Raw genomic sequence first — 17168 nt, 5'->3', positions numbered from 1 at the left:
ATTAAAGCTCTGCTTTTTGCCGGGTGTCTGCTCAGAACATGTTAGACTAAAATGTTCTGAGCAGACATCCGCCCCACGAGGGAATCTTTAAGGTTTACCCAGAATACTTGTTTTGAAGGGAGGAAGGTTCAGGGCTGAAGCAATCAGCTTCATGGGCTCATCCGGTTAGAATAAGAAAAGCAGCCATCTAATGCAGAATTATTTTCAGGGTACTCCTTTTATTCTCAAATAAATAAGGCAAAAAAGGAAGGAAACAAAGACACACATGGACTGCCAATGCTGAAAGAAAACAGAGATTCAAGTTACTCATTACCTTAACATTACATAAAATAAAAACCCAAACAGAACCTCACCTCAGCTGCCGCCCCGTGTGGAAGTGAGGAAAGAGTGAGCCAAAAGTGAATGCAGTCCTTATGTACTGTGTGACATATAATGTGTGACAGGTGAGTGCAATCAAGGACAAGCACCACACCCAATCAAAGGTGAGAGAACTAAACAAGGTGCATCTGGTGAAGTGAGTGGGTGTGCTGGGATGTGCTAAAAGGTGGGTCTCTACAACAATACTCTTCTTGTTTTCTACAGTAAATGATCAGAAAACAGAGCAAACATCCAGGGTACCAATGCTTCCGCTTAGTGAAATTATAATATTTATTCTGATGCTGAAACTGATGTTCAGAGAAATGAGATTTTGCCTTTGCATTGTGACACGTGGAGAAAAACTGATTTGATGACATTCACAGCTTGTAACAGAGCCTAAAAGTGTTTTTCAGTCTGGAAATTTCACGTGGGCATCTACTGTACTTAAAAAGCATCAAATTTTAACCTTGCAGATGTTTTTATGGGGGCTCTTACACTCATCATTTATATGCAGGTAAAACTTAACTTGGCTTCATTTGATATGCAAAAGTTTTTATAATAAAAAATCAGCTCATCTTTGGGTTTTTTCCATTTCTGATGGATTTTGTTTTGGATTGACCCAGTAACACTGTGTTTACATACACTCACTGCCTGACTGGGTCATTGTGTTAGTGGCTGTCACAGTTGGGTTCTCACTTCTATAACGTTACAGTAATACTAACTGTGAGTTGGTTGTCGAGCTGTTCCTGCGGCTGAGGTGGGAATCGGTGCCCTTTTGCCAAAACTTTTTTTTAACCTCAAACCAAAGGCGCTTGTTAGAGCTTAAACCAAATGTTTACGCAGTTTTTACCTTCTAGTGTCAACCAGGAAGGTCAAGTCAAAGCAAAATGAATGAATAAATAAAATAATTTAAATAAATAAACAAAACAGATTAGATTAAACTAAGAGAGTAAATTAACAAAATAAGCCAAAGGAAAAAATTCACAAAAGTGCGAAACACAGTGGTCCCAAACTGGAGCCTCACCTCTCCAAGCTCCTAATGCACGTTGTCATTAAAGGTTTTTCAGTTTATTGAGTCTGTTGGCATCTGTGACCCTTTGTCTCTGAAATGAGACTAAAATTAGATTTTTGACTTTCGCAGGACACCTTGAAGGTGGAGAGGAGATGCAGGTAGCATCAAACAAAATGATATCATATTACCTGCTGTCACATTTGAGCTGGGTTTCTTTGTGATGGATTCAACACCCCCATAAAGAGTCACAGATTTAATACCAAAAGATCCAAAATGACTGATTTCTAAAAGGGAAAACGGGAGTAGGTGTGGCTGAGGTGTGAGCTGTCTGGGTGACCGGTCACTGTGATGACGCACACGCAGGGAGGGAGAGCAGGAGAGAGAGAGGTGCTCCGCTCTCAGCATCACGTCTCCTCAGTGAGCCTCCTGCTCTGTGACGGAGGAGCAGCTCCCCGTCTCCTCTCCGACGCCGGAAGCTCTCAGTTGTGACGCTGATGGAAGATTTAAATTCTGGGTCCGGAGCTCCTCACTGAGGACACGCGCGTAATTTTCTGTGCGTCCTCGCAGCGCCATGCCGCTCTTCCTCGTCTGACCTCCTCGCTCTCCTTCTTGGATGAACTTTCTCGCTGCCTGCGGGGACGCGGCCGCTCGCTCCGAGATCATGAAGACGACGCGGAAATGCCGCGCGCTGCTGTCGGTGGGTCTGAACCTGGTGGCCCTGTTCTTCTCCACCACCGCCTTCATCACCACGTACTGGTGCGAGGGCACCCAGCGCGTCCCCAAGCCCAACTGCAGCAAGCAGCGGCACCACAACTGCATCGACTACGGCGTGAACGAGACGGACCAGAACAAAGTGCACTACAGCTGGGAGACCGGGGACGACCGCTTCCTCTTCCGCCGCTTCCATACGGGCATCTGGTACTCCTGCGAGGAGAACATCCACGAGTCAGGTGGGTCCATCAGTCCGAGAGGCTGGGGAGATTCTGGGGTCGCTTAAAGTTGTTAAGAGAAAATAAAACTAGAGCAGTGTCGGCTTTAAGATGAGTGTGAAGTATGTGGAATACTTTTTCCTCTTCACTTCAGTTTTTATTTATTTTATTTTTTAGCTCACCTGCAGTAACAGGTCAGACAATGTCCCCCTGAAATTAAAGCTAACAGGCCAGTCACGTCATTTTTACGCACAACCAAAGGAAAATGTTTGTGCGTAAAACCTGTTTTCACTTCGAGTTTGAGCCGCACTGATGTTTGTTTAGTCTTTGGACAGAATTTTAAAATGATAGGATGCGGTGCGTTCAGAGGACACTGCTCTCACTCATTGCACGCTGATCGATGTGGACAATTTAAGTCAATGCACTCTCATTTTTCAAGCAGAAATTGAGCTTCTAAATCTCCGTTTCCCTCAATAACAGGACAACAAATGAAACATTTTTAGATTTACATTGAAAATAAATATTTTATGCTTTTTCTTCGGTCTGTGCTTCATGTCATAAAGATAAAAGTTGACAGAATTCAGGGAATTTGTTAGTGCCAGAAAGGAGCACAAAATCTTCACTCCAAACCACGTCTGAAGTCAAGCAATCCTAGATGGAAATTCATCAGTTAGGACCAGAGAGTGTGGCTGCACTGAGACTTTAACCTTTCATGTGATGGTGGATGATGCTGGTGTGGGTCTGCTCTGTGCAAACATGATGTATTCACACTGTTTTGGATAAATGTGGAGAGCGGGGTGATGAATATGACTGAAGCTGGAACTCTGAAAAGAACAGCCCCGTTTACCTCCATACTCTTCTCTGCTCTGGTTAGTTCCTCAGAAAAGCAGAAAGATCTCAGCTTAAACACATTCAGCATACCTGCTGCTGAATTGAAAAGCATCATAAGGAGTGCAGTGAAGGAGATGTGAATGTTTTTCTTGTGAGGTCTCTGGTGGGTTTTGTTGTGGGTGTTTGTATTTTGTATAAATTGTTGTAAATCTTGAATTTTCTGTTGTAATTGGTGCATTTTTAGCATGTTTGCATCATGGCTGCTGTCTTGGCTGGGTTTCTTTGTGAACCTTCTGGTTAAATAAAGGTATAAATAAATAAATAACACATGAGGCTCTCTGCTCACATTTTCTCTTCCTGCTGATGAGACGTTTAATGGAAAACTCAAAAATTAAAAGTTCAGGTCTTCAAATCACTTATTTTCCCTCAGTCCACAGTGAGGAGGCGCTCAGGTGATGTGCTGGACGCCCTCACATAGAAGCTCATACCAGTGGGACTTTTTGCTGTAACCGTGTTATCCAAACGGTGTGTTGAGGAGGTGCTGCCCTCTCCAATCTCCTGGATTTCCTCTCCTGTGTTTTTGGATTTATAGTTCCAGCAGTTTGTTTCCTGAACTTTGTTATCAGCTGCTGAAGCTGGCTTCCTGTTGAATGGTAAATGGCCTGTATTTGTATAGCGCTTTACTTGGTCCAGTTCTGGTTAGTTCTAAAGCTGCCAAACAAAGTGCTTCACAGGGGAAACAAACTTCATAACAAGCAGGTTTTAATAACTCAAAGTTAACTTCTGGTCTTTTGAATGAAAGATGGCAGAGGATGAAAAACAGAGATCACTGATCAGATTGTTTTTGTGAATGCTCTGATGGTGGACGGCTTTGAACTGTGGGGTGTGTCACCTCCTTACCTTTCAATAAAGGATGGTCTAATGTATCCTCTGCCAAAAGAGGCAATAACTCTGAAGCATTGTTCTTAGTATTTACATAATCCGGTGAGACTTATTGTGGCTCCCTCACAGACATTTCCACATCTGTCAGGACTCTTATTAAGAAAACCGTTTCTACCTCAGCCAGTGTCTCTTTACTTTCTGACTTTCCTTCTCTGTTTCCATCTTTGTGATGAACTTCCTAAAACTGCTCCACGGTGCAGTTTTTGACCAAACAGGAGAAACCTCTGCTTGTCAGGGACTACTTTCAGCTGCGGATTGATCCCCATTACTTGGAGCTTTAGCTGTGAAGTCTACAGTGAGCTTTGCCTCTGTGGGTCCTGTAAGTGTTTCTGATATTTTGTCCCATGTGAGAAGCTGTAGACAAACAAACAAACAAACAGGATCTGTTCTGTGCAGAGACGAGTGGGAGTGAAGAGGACAAAACAGTCTGTGTGGATCTGTGCGCTGTAACTCTGTGAGAGTAAATAAACATCCCAGGGACACAGAGGTAGGTAGGTGTGTGCGTGCGTGCGTGTGTGTGTGTGTGTGTGTGTGTGTGTGTCTAACTGATATTATGAGCTTTCCTTCTTCTCCACATTTAAAGACCACACCGTGCAGGAGCAGCAGCATCTGTGAAGTTAAAGTGTAAAAAAACAGCAGATTTTCTAAAATCCTTTAACTGTAAAGAATCATTATTTGCATCAGTGGCACGCGGCATTGTTCAGAATGTGAATGCATTTTTAACCTTATTTCTCTGTGAGAATTTTCACATCAGCGGCAAATAGGAAATAAAATGCTCAGCCTGAGGCCTTAAGTCCTGACTGATGACCACCAGTAACCCACATGGGAGGGATCCTTTAATTCTGCAGAAGCAGAAACCAGAAACTCGTATTTAAGCTCTTGCTGTAGCGCCCCCTTGTGTTTTTAATGTGGTCTTTTAGCTTTTATTGCGATAGGAAGGTGGAGGACAGGAAAGCTGAGACCAGGGGAGCATTTCTAAACATCACAGCACCTAAAAACTATTATTCATGTTTAATACATTAAACCATATTCATATATATTATGTAACTGAGACTTAAACGCTCATATCTCCTCAAGCATTACTTAAAATAAGTTATTTATGAGTTTATTTAGACACAAGTTGTTTTTTTTTTAGTTAGTTTTAATTTTGAGCTCATTCTTTGCATTATTTGATGTCAGAGGTCTCTCCTCTGTGACAGACTGGATATCTGGGGGCTGTGCTACTAACTTCAACATACCCAGGATAACTTTCTTATCTGGCTTCACTTATCCTAACATCTGCAGTCAGTTTGAGCTCCATCTAGTGGCTGTTCAGCGGCCTTGCACAGTGTGAGCAGGAGTGTTGCAGATTCGGCCTCAGGAAGGTTGAATCTGTTAATCTGCTCTAAATTTTCTGTTAATACATCGACTCAAACTGAGCTCTGACAGCTCAGATCTCAGTAAGTACAACACTAAGAAAGTCTCCCGTCCAGCACATCAAGTATTGAACAAACACACATCCCGTCACGCCCCGAAGCTTAAGCTTGTTAAATTCCTCCCTCACATTCTGAAAGGATCGGTTTGTTCCAGCTCTTCATTAAATCTACAGGATGTTTACACTGAGACCAACACTGGAACAGAAGCTGCTGATGGAGCAGCACCTTTTTTTGTTTAACAGGGTGTTTATATTTTTGCTCTCGGCGCTGCTCTCACCAACAGGAATGCACATTTTATTAGACTTAAACCCAAAGCTGCATTTTCATCAAAGATTTTATGCATTCATCTGTTTGTATTTTAGATCAATCCCAACATCCAGTCTAAATTATTGGTTGTCTTTGAAAACTTTGGGATTTGCACTAAGATTTCTCTTTGCTCTGCTTTGTTTTTCACTTTCTTTTTGCCTGATTAAATTTTGTTGCTATCGATACATGTGTATTTGCCAACTGCCCTGTTGCTGCTGGGTGAAACTGGTTGCAAAGAGTGTGGTGCACCAACCTCAGCAGGAGCTTGCAAGGAAACACTCCCCAGCGGACTCTCAATGAATAAGTTTCGAAAGACGCAGCTTTTATTTTGAAGGCGACAGTTTCCATTTCCAGCTTGCATCAGGTTTTTTTTAGTCTCATTAACATTGTGCATGTAGTTGGTGTCACTGGAATCAGTTTGTAGTGTTTGGGTCTTGGGGTAAAGTCTGATTCCCACTTTGGTCTTGAAACTTACCTGAACTTGCTCACCTGTCTTCTCCGAGTCAATACTTCCCTGTTAAGGATTCTTTCAAGGAGTCTTACCTTCTTGCCTCACCTGCCTGCAGACCCTCCTTACAAACCTCAAACAGTTCCTGGAGAACAAACCAGCACCATTCTCTGAGATTACACTCACGATTCTTTTAAACTGTCTTCGAAGCAACTCTCTGTGAACCATCCAAACACCATCTGAACTGCTTAAGTGTCCAGCTGCCTGGCCTGGCCTCCACGGCTTTCCAGGAAAGCTGGTGTCTTCCATGAAAACTGTGGGTAACCATGGCAACCTACAAGCAACCGAAACAATTGTGAGGAAGTTTTTGGTCCAACACCGTGCACCGACCGGTCTGTAGGCCGGTGTGACTGAGGCGCTGGGCGCTAAAACTTCTTGGTTAGGTTGAGGAATGCCAGTTGAGGTGATTGGATTCAAACTGAGTTGAAGACCGCTGATAATTTGTATTTGCACTTTTTAAAAATGTTTACAGCGCCTGTCACTCTTACTAGTCCTGATGGCTGAACTGAGCGTGTGCCGACTTTAATCAAACCATGTAAACAATCCACATTAATATGCAGATATTATACATGTGCTGCAGAGGCTGAATAATGATGGAAGCAACTCCAAACACCAGCTGTTTAATTATCAGCTGATAAAGATTCAACATCATACCCGCCTCCTCATTTAACCTGATGCGTAACAGACCAAAGAGAGTGTTACCTGAGATCAGGTACGCAAACACCTGTGACACAGCGCAGAGCTTTGGGAAGAGCCGGAGAGTTTGTGTGTGTGTGTGTGTGCGTCTGTCTGTGAGTGTGTGTCTGTGTGTCTGTCTGTGTGTGTGTGTGTGTGTGGTGTGTGTGTGTGTGTGTGTGTGTTGTTGTTGGGTGGAGTGTGAGTGTGTGTTTTTGTGTCTTCTGTCCCAGTGATGATGAACTCTACAGAAAAGCCCAGCAGCAAAAATATGGTGGATTTCCTGCCAAGCCCAATGTTTTATTCAGCTGTTTCCTCAGCTCTGGAACAAATTCAGAATACTGGAGATGCTGGCTGTCTCGACTGTGATAAAACAAGTATACGTATAGTTTATTTGTCTGGACGACTTCTTTGGCGTGACGCAGCACTTGCTGATTTGCAGCTTGGCCTGGATGATAAAGTTGATGTTTGGACCAAAGGGTTGTGGATTTTTGCCTTTTTTCCTCACAGATTCGAGCTGCTGATTGGTGATGCATATAAAACTAATCTTGGCTCATTCTTTGGCTCTCCCTGTGTTGTTAATGATAAAGAGGACTTAAACCTGTTAATGTGTGGTAGTACTGGGGGGCTGTGGATCATAATTCATAAACCTAACATGTTTTCCCACCATGAAGGCTGCTGCAGTGATTCCAGACAGTTTAATGCAGAGGCTGGGATGAAGCTTTGCTGTGTGGCTGAGATGTGCTGCAGAACCTTTAGACTAAGTGCAATAACATCAGTGTCACTGGGTCATTATAACAAGCCTGCTCCGGTCCCTGAGAGGGAAAAGATTGCTGTACTTTATCCAAGTGTTTCCTGTTGTCTGCACGTGTAGCGCATTAGCTGTTGCTAACATCAGGTTAATGCTAACCAAAGCAGGAGTAAAAATCATTTCCTCTGTGTGGGTTCAAGGTGCATTGTTTTGGTATGAGGTGTTTGCACTTCTACAATTTTAATTGCACTTTGTGTATGTTAACAAGGTTCAAGGTTCTTTATTTGTCACATGCATAGTTATACAAGTATAACACACAGTGAAATGTAGCCTGACACGCTCCTCGACATGTGCAAAAAAATTGGGGGGGGGGGTGTAGAGGAAAAACATTATATATATATATACACACACACACACACACACACTGGGTGAATGTGCAGTAGTAGCAGCAAGCAGGTGAATTCTGTACATTAATATGAATAGACATCTGACTATTTTACAGGATAGACAATATAAACATATTTAAAATTAAAGGAATTGAAATGTACATTGTGCCTTGGTTTAGAGTGTCTGGAAGAGTCCTGTCTCAGTCAATTATAGATGATGTGAGAGGGCGGGTGTGTGTGTTTAGGGCACGGATGGCTTGGGGATAGAAGCTCCTCTTGAGTCTCTCTGTCCTTGCCCGGAAGATGCGGAACCTTCTACCAGATTGCAGAAGTTGGAACAGTTTGTTGCCAGGATGGGACGGGTCCTTCAGTATCTGCTCTAGTCCGGCATCTCCTGGTGTAGGTGTCCTGAAGCGGGGGGAGAGCAATCCTGCAGCAGCGTTCTGCTGTACGGATCACTCTCTGGAGAGCTTTTTGGTCCTTCACACAGCTGTTCCCAAACCACGATGTCATGTTCTGTGTGAGGATGCTCTCCACAGCGCCTGTATAGAAAATCCTGAGGATCTTTGGAGAGACCCTGAACTTCCTCAGTTGTCGTAGGTGATACAGGCGCTGCCTAGCCTTTTTGGTCTGGACCTGAATGTGGGCAGCCCATGTCAGGTCTGAGGAGATGTGGACACCAAGATACTTGAAGGACTGCACCCTCTCCACTGGAGCTCCATTGATGATAATGAGCTTGTAGTCTCTGTGCTGATCCTTCTGAAGTCCACCACCAGCTCCTTGGTAACATGAGTCCAGTGGGAACCTCCAGGCGGATGAATGGGGTTAAATGTAGAACTGTCACACAAGAGACTGAGGTTAGAGTCTAGTATGAAGTCAAACATCAGTAATGGCTCATTGTTTTTAGTACATCACAGCCGTACGGGAGAAATGTTTTTATAATGCATCTATTTGGATTTTGTTAAGGCATAAATTTAGGAGCATGGGAGCTGTGGTTAGTGGGTAGCGACACAGGCGGCTGTAGCTGCTAGCTGTCTGCTCGGCTTCACCTCAGCTAACTGGAGTCCCTGAACTGGACCTCTGGACTGTGTTTGTGCTGTCGGAGCACCGTCCAAGAAAATTAAGAGGACAAAAACTGTCTTTAAAAACACAAATCATCTGTAAAGTAGGGGTGGGCGATATAAACGATATACGATAGAAACGATATAAATTTGGCCAACGACAGAGATTTTGACTATACCGCTCTATCGCGATAGCGCATGTTGATGATGTCATCAAGCTGCGCCTGTTTTGGTCAAAAGCATCGCAGCGGCTACAACCATTATCATCTGCAAATTATGGCGGGCGACAGTCATAACAAAGAGATGAAGCACTTTTGAAATATGGGGAAAGCCAAAAACTGCGCTTCTCTACTTCGGTAACATTGATTCATTAATGCTGAATTCTCTCACAGCTGCTCTGTTCCCATGTTGTTGCAGTATATTAATGACTAACCTCGTATTGTGGATGAATAATCTCAGTTGTTCTCCTGACTGAAGTTTGGCCCGTGTACAGCATCCTGCTATGCGATTGCATTTGTCCCTGACCACCAGAATCCCTCACGTTAACTTTTATCGAGTGGAAAAAAGTTGGCGTTCATCCTCCAGCTTCACTGTGCTAATGTTATGCTAACATAGCTGTGTCGCTAGCAATCACGTAGCACAACATTATATACCAGCTAGTCCAACTTCAGTAACCCTGCAAACGCCACTGCTGTTTAGTTTTCTGTCTTCATTTATGTTGGAAGTGGTAGCAGAGCTGTACGTTTGAATTAGTTTCAAAAATCTCTCAGTCAGAACATGGTATCAATGTTTAGGTGGAAACTAGCGAGCTAACTTCCTGTAACTTCTAACTCCGTTAAATTTAATAAATTCTGTTTTCATGGATGCCTGGATGTTAAACTTAATTGTTACACCTGGTAAAGCGTTGCTGCTTTACCAGGTGGAATTTAGACCGTTTTTAACTCTTAGTGTTCGTTTGACTTTGGGAGCTGAAGCAGACGGAGTTTTGGACCCAGATTACTCTGAAGCTCCTCACTACGGCAGCCGTAATGCTCTGACAATCCATCAAGCAGTGCGGCTTACCAAAGTTGTACTAAAATATTTTTTAACAGATTTCTGCAGCCCAAATCGGTTCGAGGTCAGTAAGCAGAACCAGAATTCATACATAAGGCACACTCTCGATTTTTGAGAAAATTAAAGGATTTTAAGTGTGCCTTATAGTGTGGAAAATACGCTATACAGAAGAAAAGAATATATCGCGATATATATCGTTACCACACATGCTTCAAATTATATCGCGATATGAATTTTAGGCCATATCGCTCAGCCCTATCGATTATTTCCCGGTCTGCACACAGACTGTGTTCACTGTGCTGTTGATGGGATTTTTTCTGAGTTTTTGTTTTAAAAAAAATCAAACATCTGTTTGAATATAACTCACTATGAATTGCCTGTTAGTAACTGGTAATTTCTCCTTTCAGTGTGATTGGTCTGCGAGCTAAAGGCCTGTATCTTTATTACAGTGTGGTTCGCCCAGCAGTGCTGGATAAAAAGGCATTCTGGCATCGCTGAGCGGAGAGTTATAATAATAAAATTTTACAGTGTGACTCCCTCTCTCAGCCATCGATTCCTTTTTCTTCTCTGACTTCGCTCTGCTTGTTTGTTTTTACAGAAATAATTATTAGCATCACCTTTGAGGATTACGAATGAGATCATCCTGGGGAGGTGATGGAGACACCGAGAGCATCACTAATTAACATTGATTAACCTCCAAAGATGTTAGGACTTAAAATTACATGTACGTTATACATAATTACTGTATGAATATGACACTGTCTGTCACAGATTTAAGCAGACTCTCGGTTACCTTTGTTTGCAGTAATATTCTCTATAATATTTTGACACCACTTTTATCAGTTTTGGGCTCTGTGTTGCTGCTCGTGTTGTTCACTGAAAGCTCAAGAAGTCAACAGAGAAGCGCCAAAACCTGCAGTACCTCTAGTGTCCAGCAGAGGTCAGTCCCCATAGACTCCCATGTTCAAATGTCCAACTTCACAGCAGAAATAAACACGTTTACAGCCTGATACAGAAACAGTTTTGGTCTCTACAGATAATTTCTCCATTTATAACAGCTGTACGAGGGTGAATTCCTCTGTATAAAGTTTGCATTATTATGGGCGTGGTCTTTTGGACTGACAGGTTAATGGTGACACAGGCAGCTGGAGCTGCTAGCTGTCTGATAGGCTTCACCTCAGCCAACTCAAGTGTTTGTTTTTGTTCTGTTGGAGCTTCCTGTTTGGGATTGAAGTTCTGCTTGCCTGTCTACAGCTTATGGATCCTGCTTTTAAGCTACTAGAGTCCACGATATAATATAATTCTACAAATGTATGTGAGTTATGCAACTTCCTGATGAAGCTGCACACAAAACACAAAAACAGCAGTATTTTATTTATTCATCACAATGTCATGAATTTCTTAGAAGAAGTGTTTCAACATCTTTATCTGTTTTTTGCATTCAGCATACCTTGGACTTGAAAATAGGATCCACTTTTAAAATGATCACGCCGATCCTTATCTCTGATGATACTTTAACAGACATATGGGCCTTAAGTTCACCAGTACTGAATATGCTGTTGTGTGCTATTAGTATTACCTAGTAAAATAAATTTGTCTTCTTTTAATATTTTCTTTTGTTTGAAAAAATATTTGTAATTGTTGTAAAGCGGACCCGCTGAGCTCAGTGTAGCTCTATTAGAAAGTGGGCCAATTCATCCTCTACCTGAAACAAGCCATTTCGGTGTGTTTGATGGCTGCACATACGCTGAGCTCATTATTGGAATACGTGGCCATCAGCCATTGGAGCTGGAGCTATATGTGACCTGTTGCACAGGTGATCCGTATATTACAGCAGCTTATTATTAAAAATAGATTAATAATTGAATTAATGATTCAAGCTTTTCTGCTTGTGTGAAACTTATCCAAGCACTACACAGTAATTATTTATCAGTCTGCTTTCCTATGAAAGGTCCGTACTTTGGAGCCACTGTGAAAAATGACACATGGAGGGAAATAAATGATTCAGTGGGAGTTTTTCCTTTAAAAACAGCCATCGTCTCAGAGCTTTGGACTGCTTCAGAAGGGGCCAATCTCAGAGTTACTGAAGCCCGCTCGGGCTGATCGATGCGTACGACTTTACTGCTTCTCTTCATCAGTCTCCCTGTGCTGCTCCTCACTGTCCCTGTTCTCTCCTCAAACACCCTGCTGGGAGACTCATGTTGGAGTCTCGCCGTCAATCCAGACTTCACTGAACTTTTAAACCTTCTTTGACTATGATTTGATATCGCATCTGAATCCAGACATGCTGTATTCCACCCAGGCAATAAGAGGTTAAGTGAAAGCATGCAGCCATGGCGTCATGAAAGCTTCAGCGAGGCTTATTCACTTCATTACATCACTTCAATCTGGCACGACTGGCAAACAGACTCCTAAGGAGCTCATCTCGCAGTGACAGCAGTAATGAGAACAGAGTCGGTCGCTCCAAAAAGAGGCTTTAATTTGCAAAAAAGTTCAATTTACATCGACGTGACCTTTCTGTGAAATCCTCACTGTCACTGTTTGAGCCTTTTAACAGCCTGTTTCATGTCTTTTCTCTTTTTATTATATTGTAGAAGGAAGAACCTGTTTCACCCCAAGACCAGAGTGCGTAATACTCAGAGAAACTGCAAACAAACCCAAGAGCTCCATCAAAGACTCTTCAGGCCAGGTTAATGGTTCAGGACAGCACAGTTAGAAAAAGACTGAACCCACATAGCAAAATTGGTATGGCCCGGATCTGGCCCACATAATGTGCTTACACATGGTCCACATACCGCAAAGAATGACGGCCCATGTGTGGCCCAGATCAGGTTTGCCAGATCTGGGCCACACGTGGGTCAGCACAAGGCCAGTTGAAGACACACTGGTGGTCCTGTGCTGGCCCATGTGTGGACTACCTTTGGCAAACCTGATCTGGGCCACCAAAGGGCCGTCATTCTTTGCAGTATGTGGACCATGTGTAAGTTGTGTGCTGGCCCAGAACAGTTTCAGCTCTGGCCCCAGATGTCAGCCTAATGTGTATCTTAATCAAGCCATGTAATAACAACATGTGCCAGAACATGCAAAACAGTGCAAAAGTAACACGATGAGACTCTGTTCAGACTGACTGAACAGAGCGCTTTTCTAGTCTCCCGGATTACTCAAAGTACTCTATACAACATACCACATTCATACACGGAGTGCTTCCTAACTACATTCATACACATTCACACTCTTAACATGCAGACTAGAGGAGCCAGTGATCGAACCACTAACCTTCCGATCAGTAGGTGACCTGCTTTACCTCCTGAGCTACAGCCACCCACTGGCAAAGATGAGTAAACCGTCACTAGGTTTTGGATAAAGTGTACACAAACCTGTCAAACCTGCATTTGAAACGTTGGCTACCATAGCAGTATAGTATTGCAACATGGCATTTGGGTCTTTTAACAAAAATAGGAACATAAACAATGGCATCATTGCGGTTAGAAGTGCCAGCTTGATGCCGGATCTGGGGAAGACCTGTTTTCTATGGGCCTGGGCCACATACACTAAACCACAATCGGGCCAGATATGGCATGCCATCACATAAGCAGTGGCATCATTGCCAGACCTGGCCCATATCTGGTTGACATACACTCTGCCATGACAGTGGTAAATCAGAAGTGCCAGCTTGATGCCAGGCCTGGCCCATATCTGGATGACATATGTCTTTACATGCCAGAAGTCAGCCAGCAGTGCCGGCTTGATTCCAGATCCGGGCCAGACCTGCTTGCTATGTGGGAACAAGTATGGCTGTGTGGAAGGGATGCAGGAGAAAACCTCTTCTCTCTATAAACAGCATGGCAGCATCTGAACTACCAACAAGACTTCAGGACCAATGAGGCCAAAGTTCAAACCCAGCCTTCACCACAGCGGTGGACCGATCATGATTTGGGCACCTTGCAGTCACTGAGTGTACTGTGACCTCACCAAAGTGTTCTAGAGCCAAATGTGAGGCTGTGTCCCACAGCTAAAGCAAACTGGGTCATCAACAGGACGACGATCCCGAGCACAGCAGCACATTTCCAACTTAAAAAAAGGAGGAGCTGCAGTGATCCAGACCTCAGCCTGACTGAGAGGCTGTGATCTTTTCAGTCTTTTCTGTGCATAAATGAATGTTGCAAACCTCAATGATCTGATCAACGCTATAAAGAAGAGTGGGCCAAAACTCCTCCACAGTGATGTGACAGACTGATGAAGTCACACAGGAAACCATCACTGCTGAAGGAGGTTGCATTTGAAAATGATTAGGCACATTATCAAAGATGCACAGCAGAGGTTTGTGCAGACATATTTACTCATTATTGTAGTGACGATGAAGGTAAAAGTACTGTTCTTCCTTCCCGGACCCATAACGTGAATCAGACTATTAGTTGTGCTCTGGTGGGCGGAGCTGGAGATGCTGATTGTGTTGTTGCCGTGGATGGAGCCTTCAGTGAAGCTGTGTGACTGTGACGTAGAAGTATAACCTGTGGAGGAAAAAGTCTTTAAAATGTTGCTTTGAGGCAAATCCACCAAACCTTTGGAGCTGATCTGACTGATGATGTTTTCATATCTGTGAGCACAAAAATTATTCAGTTACAAGCGAGACGGCTCAGGATGGCTGCTGAGGACTCTGGCATGGAGCAATGTGTGAAATACTGATGTTCTGTCAGATGCTGCAGGCGTCTCACCATTGCAGACAAAGTGTCCTGACTCTTGGGTTTATTTGTGTAACCTTGTGTTTTCCTTTTGCTCCTGATTTCGGTGCTCACAGTTAGTTAATTAGGTTTAGGTAGAAGTTGTAGTTTCAGTTCAAAGCACCGTCCTTCACAACATTAAGCTTGCACACTGCCACTCACCAGTCAACACAGACAGCCAGTCAGTCACACCCGATGGGTACTTTAGAGTCACCAGTTAACCTAAACCCACTAACTGTATGTCTTTGGACTGGGAGGACGTCGGAGTACCCGCAGAGCAAACACTGGAAAAAGTGAACACAGCCACATGGTTGATGTTCTTGCTGTGAGGCAACGGAGTTAACCACCATGCTGCAACTCCTCGGGCTTCCACTGGTCCGTTGCCTCGCTCTGTGGGCCCAGTAAACACTTTCCTGATGGGTTTATGGTCTCAGTCGCTGGTTTGAAGTCTTGTTGAATAAAACGTGGTGTTAATTAAGAAATTTATGATCCAATTAGAGATAGAGGAGGACGTGCTTTAACGCAAGTCATAATTGTGTGACTGTGCAGCGTTCCTCAGTTTCTCAGTCACGTCCATCGATCACTCGGCACGTCCAGTTTTGAACTGCGGTGTTGGATCAGCACAAATGAGACTGGAGCCTTTATGTTCTTCAAGTTCATTCTCAATCTGACGTTTTATACGGTCGGTTTTAAATGTAGAAGTAATGGCACATTAGGTGTTGTTTCACAAAAGCATTCATACTCATTACAGCTGCAATTAACCCCCAAATGACATCGGATCATTGATTAAACAGTCTGCAGAGCTGCAGGAAGGGAGAATAATGAAAGAGTGGTGCAAAAGTGAGAGCCGGGACTGTGAACCAAAATTACAAGAGAAGACACCTGAAGCTTCTTTAAATGGATCTGTTTCATTACAGCCTGATAGACTGCGAGCGTGATTTTCTCTCTTTTTTTTTTTTTGATAATTGACATTTTAGAGCAGCGCGGGCTTCTGTGTGCGGCAGGAAGGCGTAGGAATACTGATTGTGCTGTTAGTCCTGTCATCAGGTCACAGACGAGCCCGCTCACTCTTTAATTACATTTTAGATTCATGTCCTAATCAGACGCTGAGACGCTCACCTTTTGGCTGCATCACAGCTTCACTTCAGTTCACCAAGGTGTGAGCAAATTCACATTTAACCTTGAAAAGATGAAATATGACCATCCTCTTCAGATTCTGTCAAACAGGCGCTTAGAGGAAACAATCAAAGAGCTGATTTTAGCTACAGTCATACATTTATTCTTATTTCAGTTTAGTTCCCAACAGGAAGCCAGGGGAGAACAGAGGAAGGAAGGATACAAGCACCAGGTGGAGAACAGGTAACAGGAAGGAGTGGGTTAAGGGTCATTCGGCTCATTTCCAGCAGCGTTTTTACTCTGTTATAGGAGAAGCGGAAATGGCCCATCAGTCATGAGATGGGCTTGACAGGGGTAAGTGTTTTGTGGTTAAGAGGTGACCCAGTTGCCAAAGAACACCTGAAATTTGGTCCATGTGAGCTGAAGCTATGGCTAAATTTAGTCAGCCAGACAGACCCTGAATCATAGCTGTCAGCCAAGTCTGAATGCAGCCCACATTTAGGCCAAACACAGATTGCTCTCTAGGTTAGAATAACTGCCCATAGGTGATGCAACAGTAGATTAACAGGAATCATGGGAGCTGAAACTGTAGAATAAAAGTACCAATTAGACATAAAAGCTATTCTTCTGAATGCACTGTTGAGCTAACGGGACTTCCAGAATCTCAGAGAGTTTCTGCAGGACTGACGTTGAGTTTCTGTTCTTTTTCTTTCACCACAGGAAACCTAAATCGTCCTCAGCATCAGTGTGATCAGAGTGTGTCTTCATCTGCTGTTCAGCGAGTATGGCTCTGTGCGTGTGTGGGCGTCGGTGTTTGGGCTGGTTATAGATGGGCCCGCCTGCTGCCCGTGACACTGCACGGGCTGAATTATAGCTCGTGTTGTGGCTGCTGATCTGTGACCTGCAGGGTCCCGTGAGCTCTGATGAACTCACCGAGGCCCGAGTGTGCCAGGAAGAAATATAATGAAGCCAAGAGGACACTCGAACCTGAAACTAGAACAATCTGAGAAAGAGTCACACTTTTTCTTTTTTACACATTCAGTATTGCTCCACATCACAAAGTTATGAGGTTAGCAACCACGAGCAAAGAAGTTTAATCACATGA

At 43.5% G+C, this 17168-nt stretch overlaps 1 protein-coding gene across 2 annotated transcripts in view; it reads left to right on the top strand.

Annotated features, from left to right (window-relative positions):
* The first annotated feature begins 1545 nt into the window (after window positions 1-1545).
* Window positions 1546-17168, top strand: part of gsg1l (gsg1-like) — a 35445-nt gene continuing 19822 nt past the window's right edge. Inside the window, exon 1 of one of the 2 annotated variants that reach the window (XM_014334170.2) lies at window positions 1546-2319. In XM_014334170.2, the coding sequence (XP_014189656.1) occupies window positions 1983-2319 (337 nt within the window). In that variant the 5' untranslated portion in view covers window positions 1546-1982. The remainder of the gene's footprint in view (window positions 2320-17168) is intronic. The other variant, XM_042221499.1, reaches the window with a different exon arrangement.

This window comes from Haplochromis burtoni, unplaced genomic scaffold (genome assembly GCF_018398535.1).
Source record: "Haplochromis burtoni strain Fernald_Lab_line unplaced genomic scaffold, NCSU_Asbu1 Contig_68, whole genome shotgun sequence".
Lineage (NCBI taxonomy): Eukaryota > Metazoa > Chordata > Actinopteri > Cichliformes > Cichlidae > Haplochromis > Haplochromis burtoni.
The sequence above is the reverse complement of the archived record's forward strand: the minus strand, read 5'-3'. Positions and strand labels throughout refer to the sequence as shown.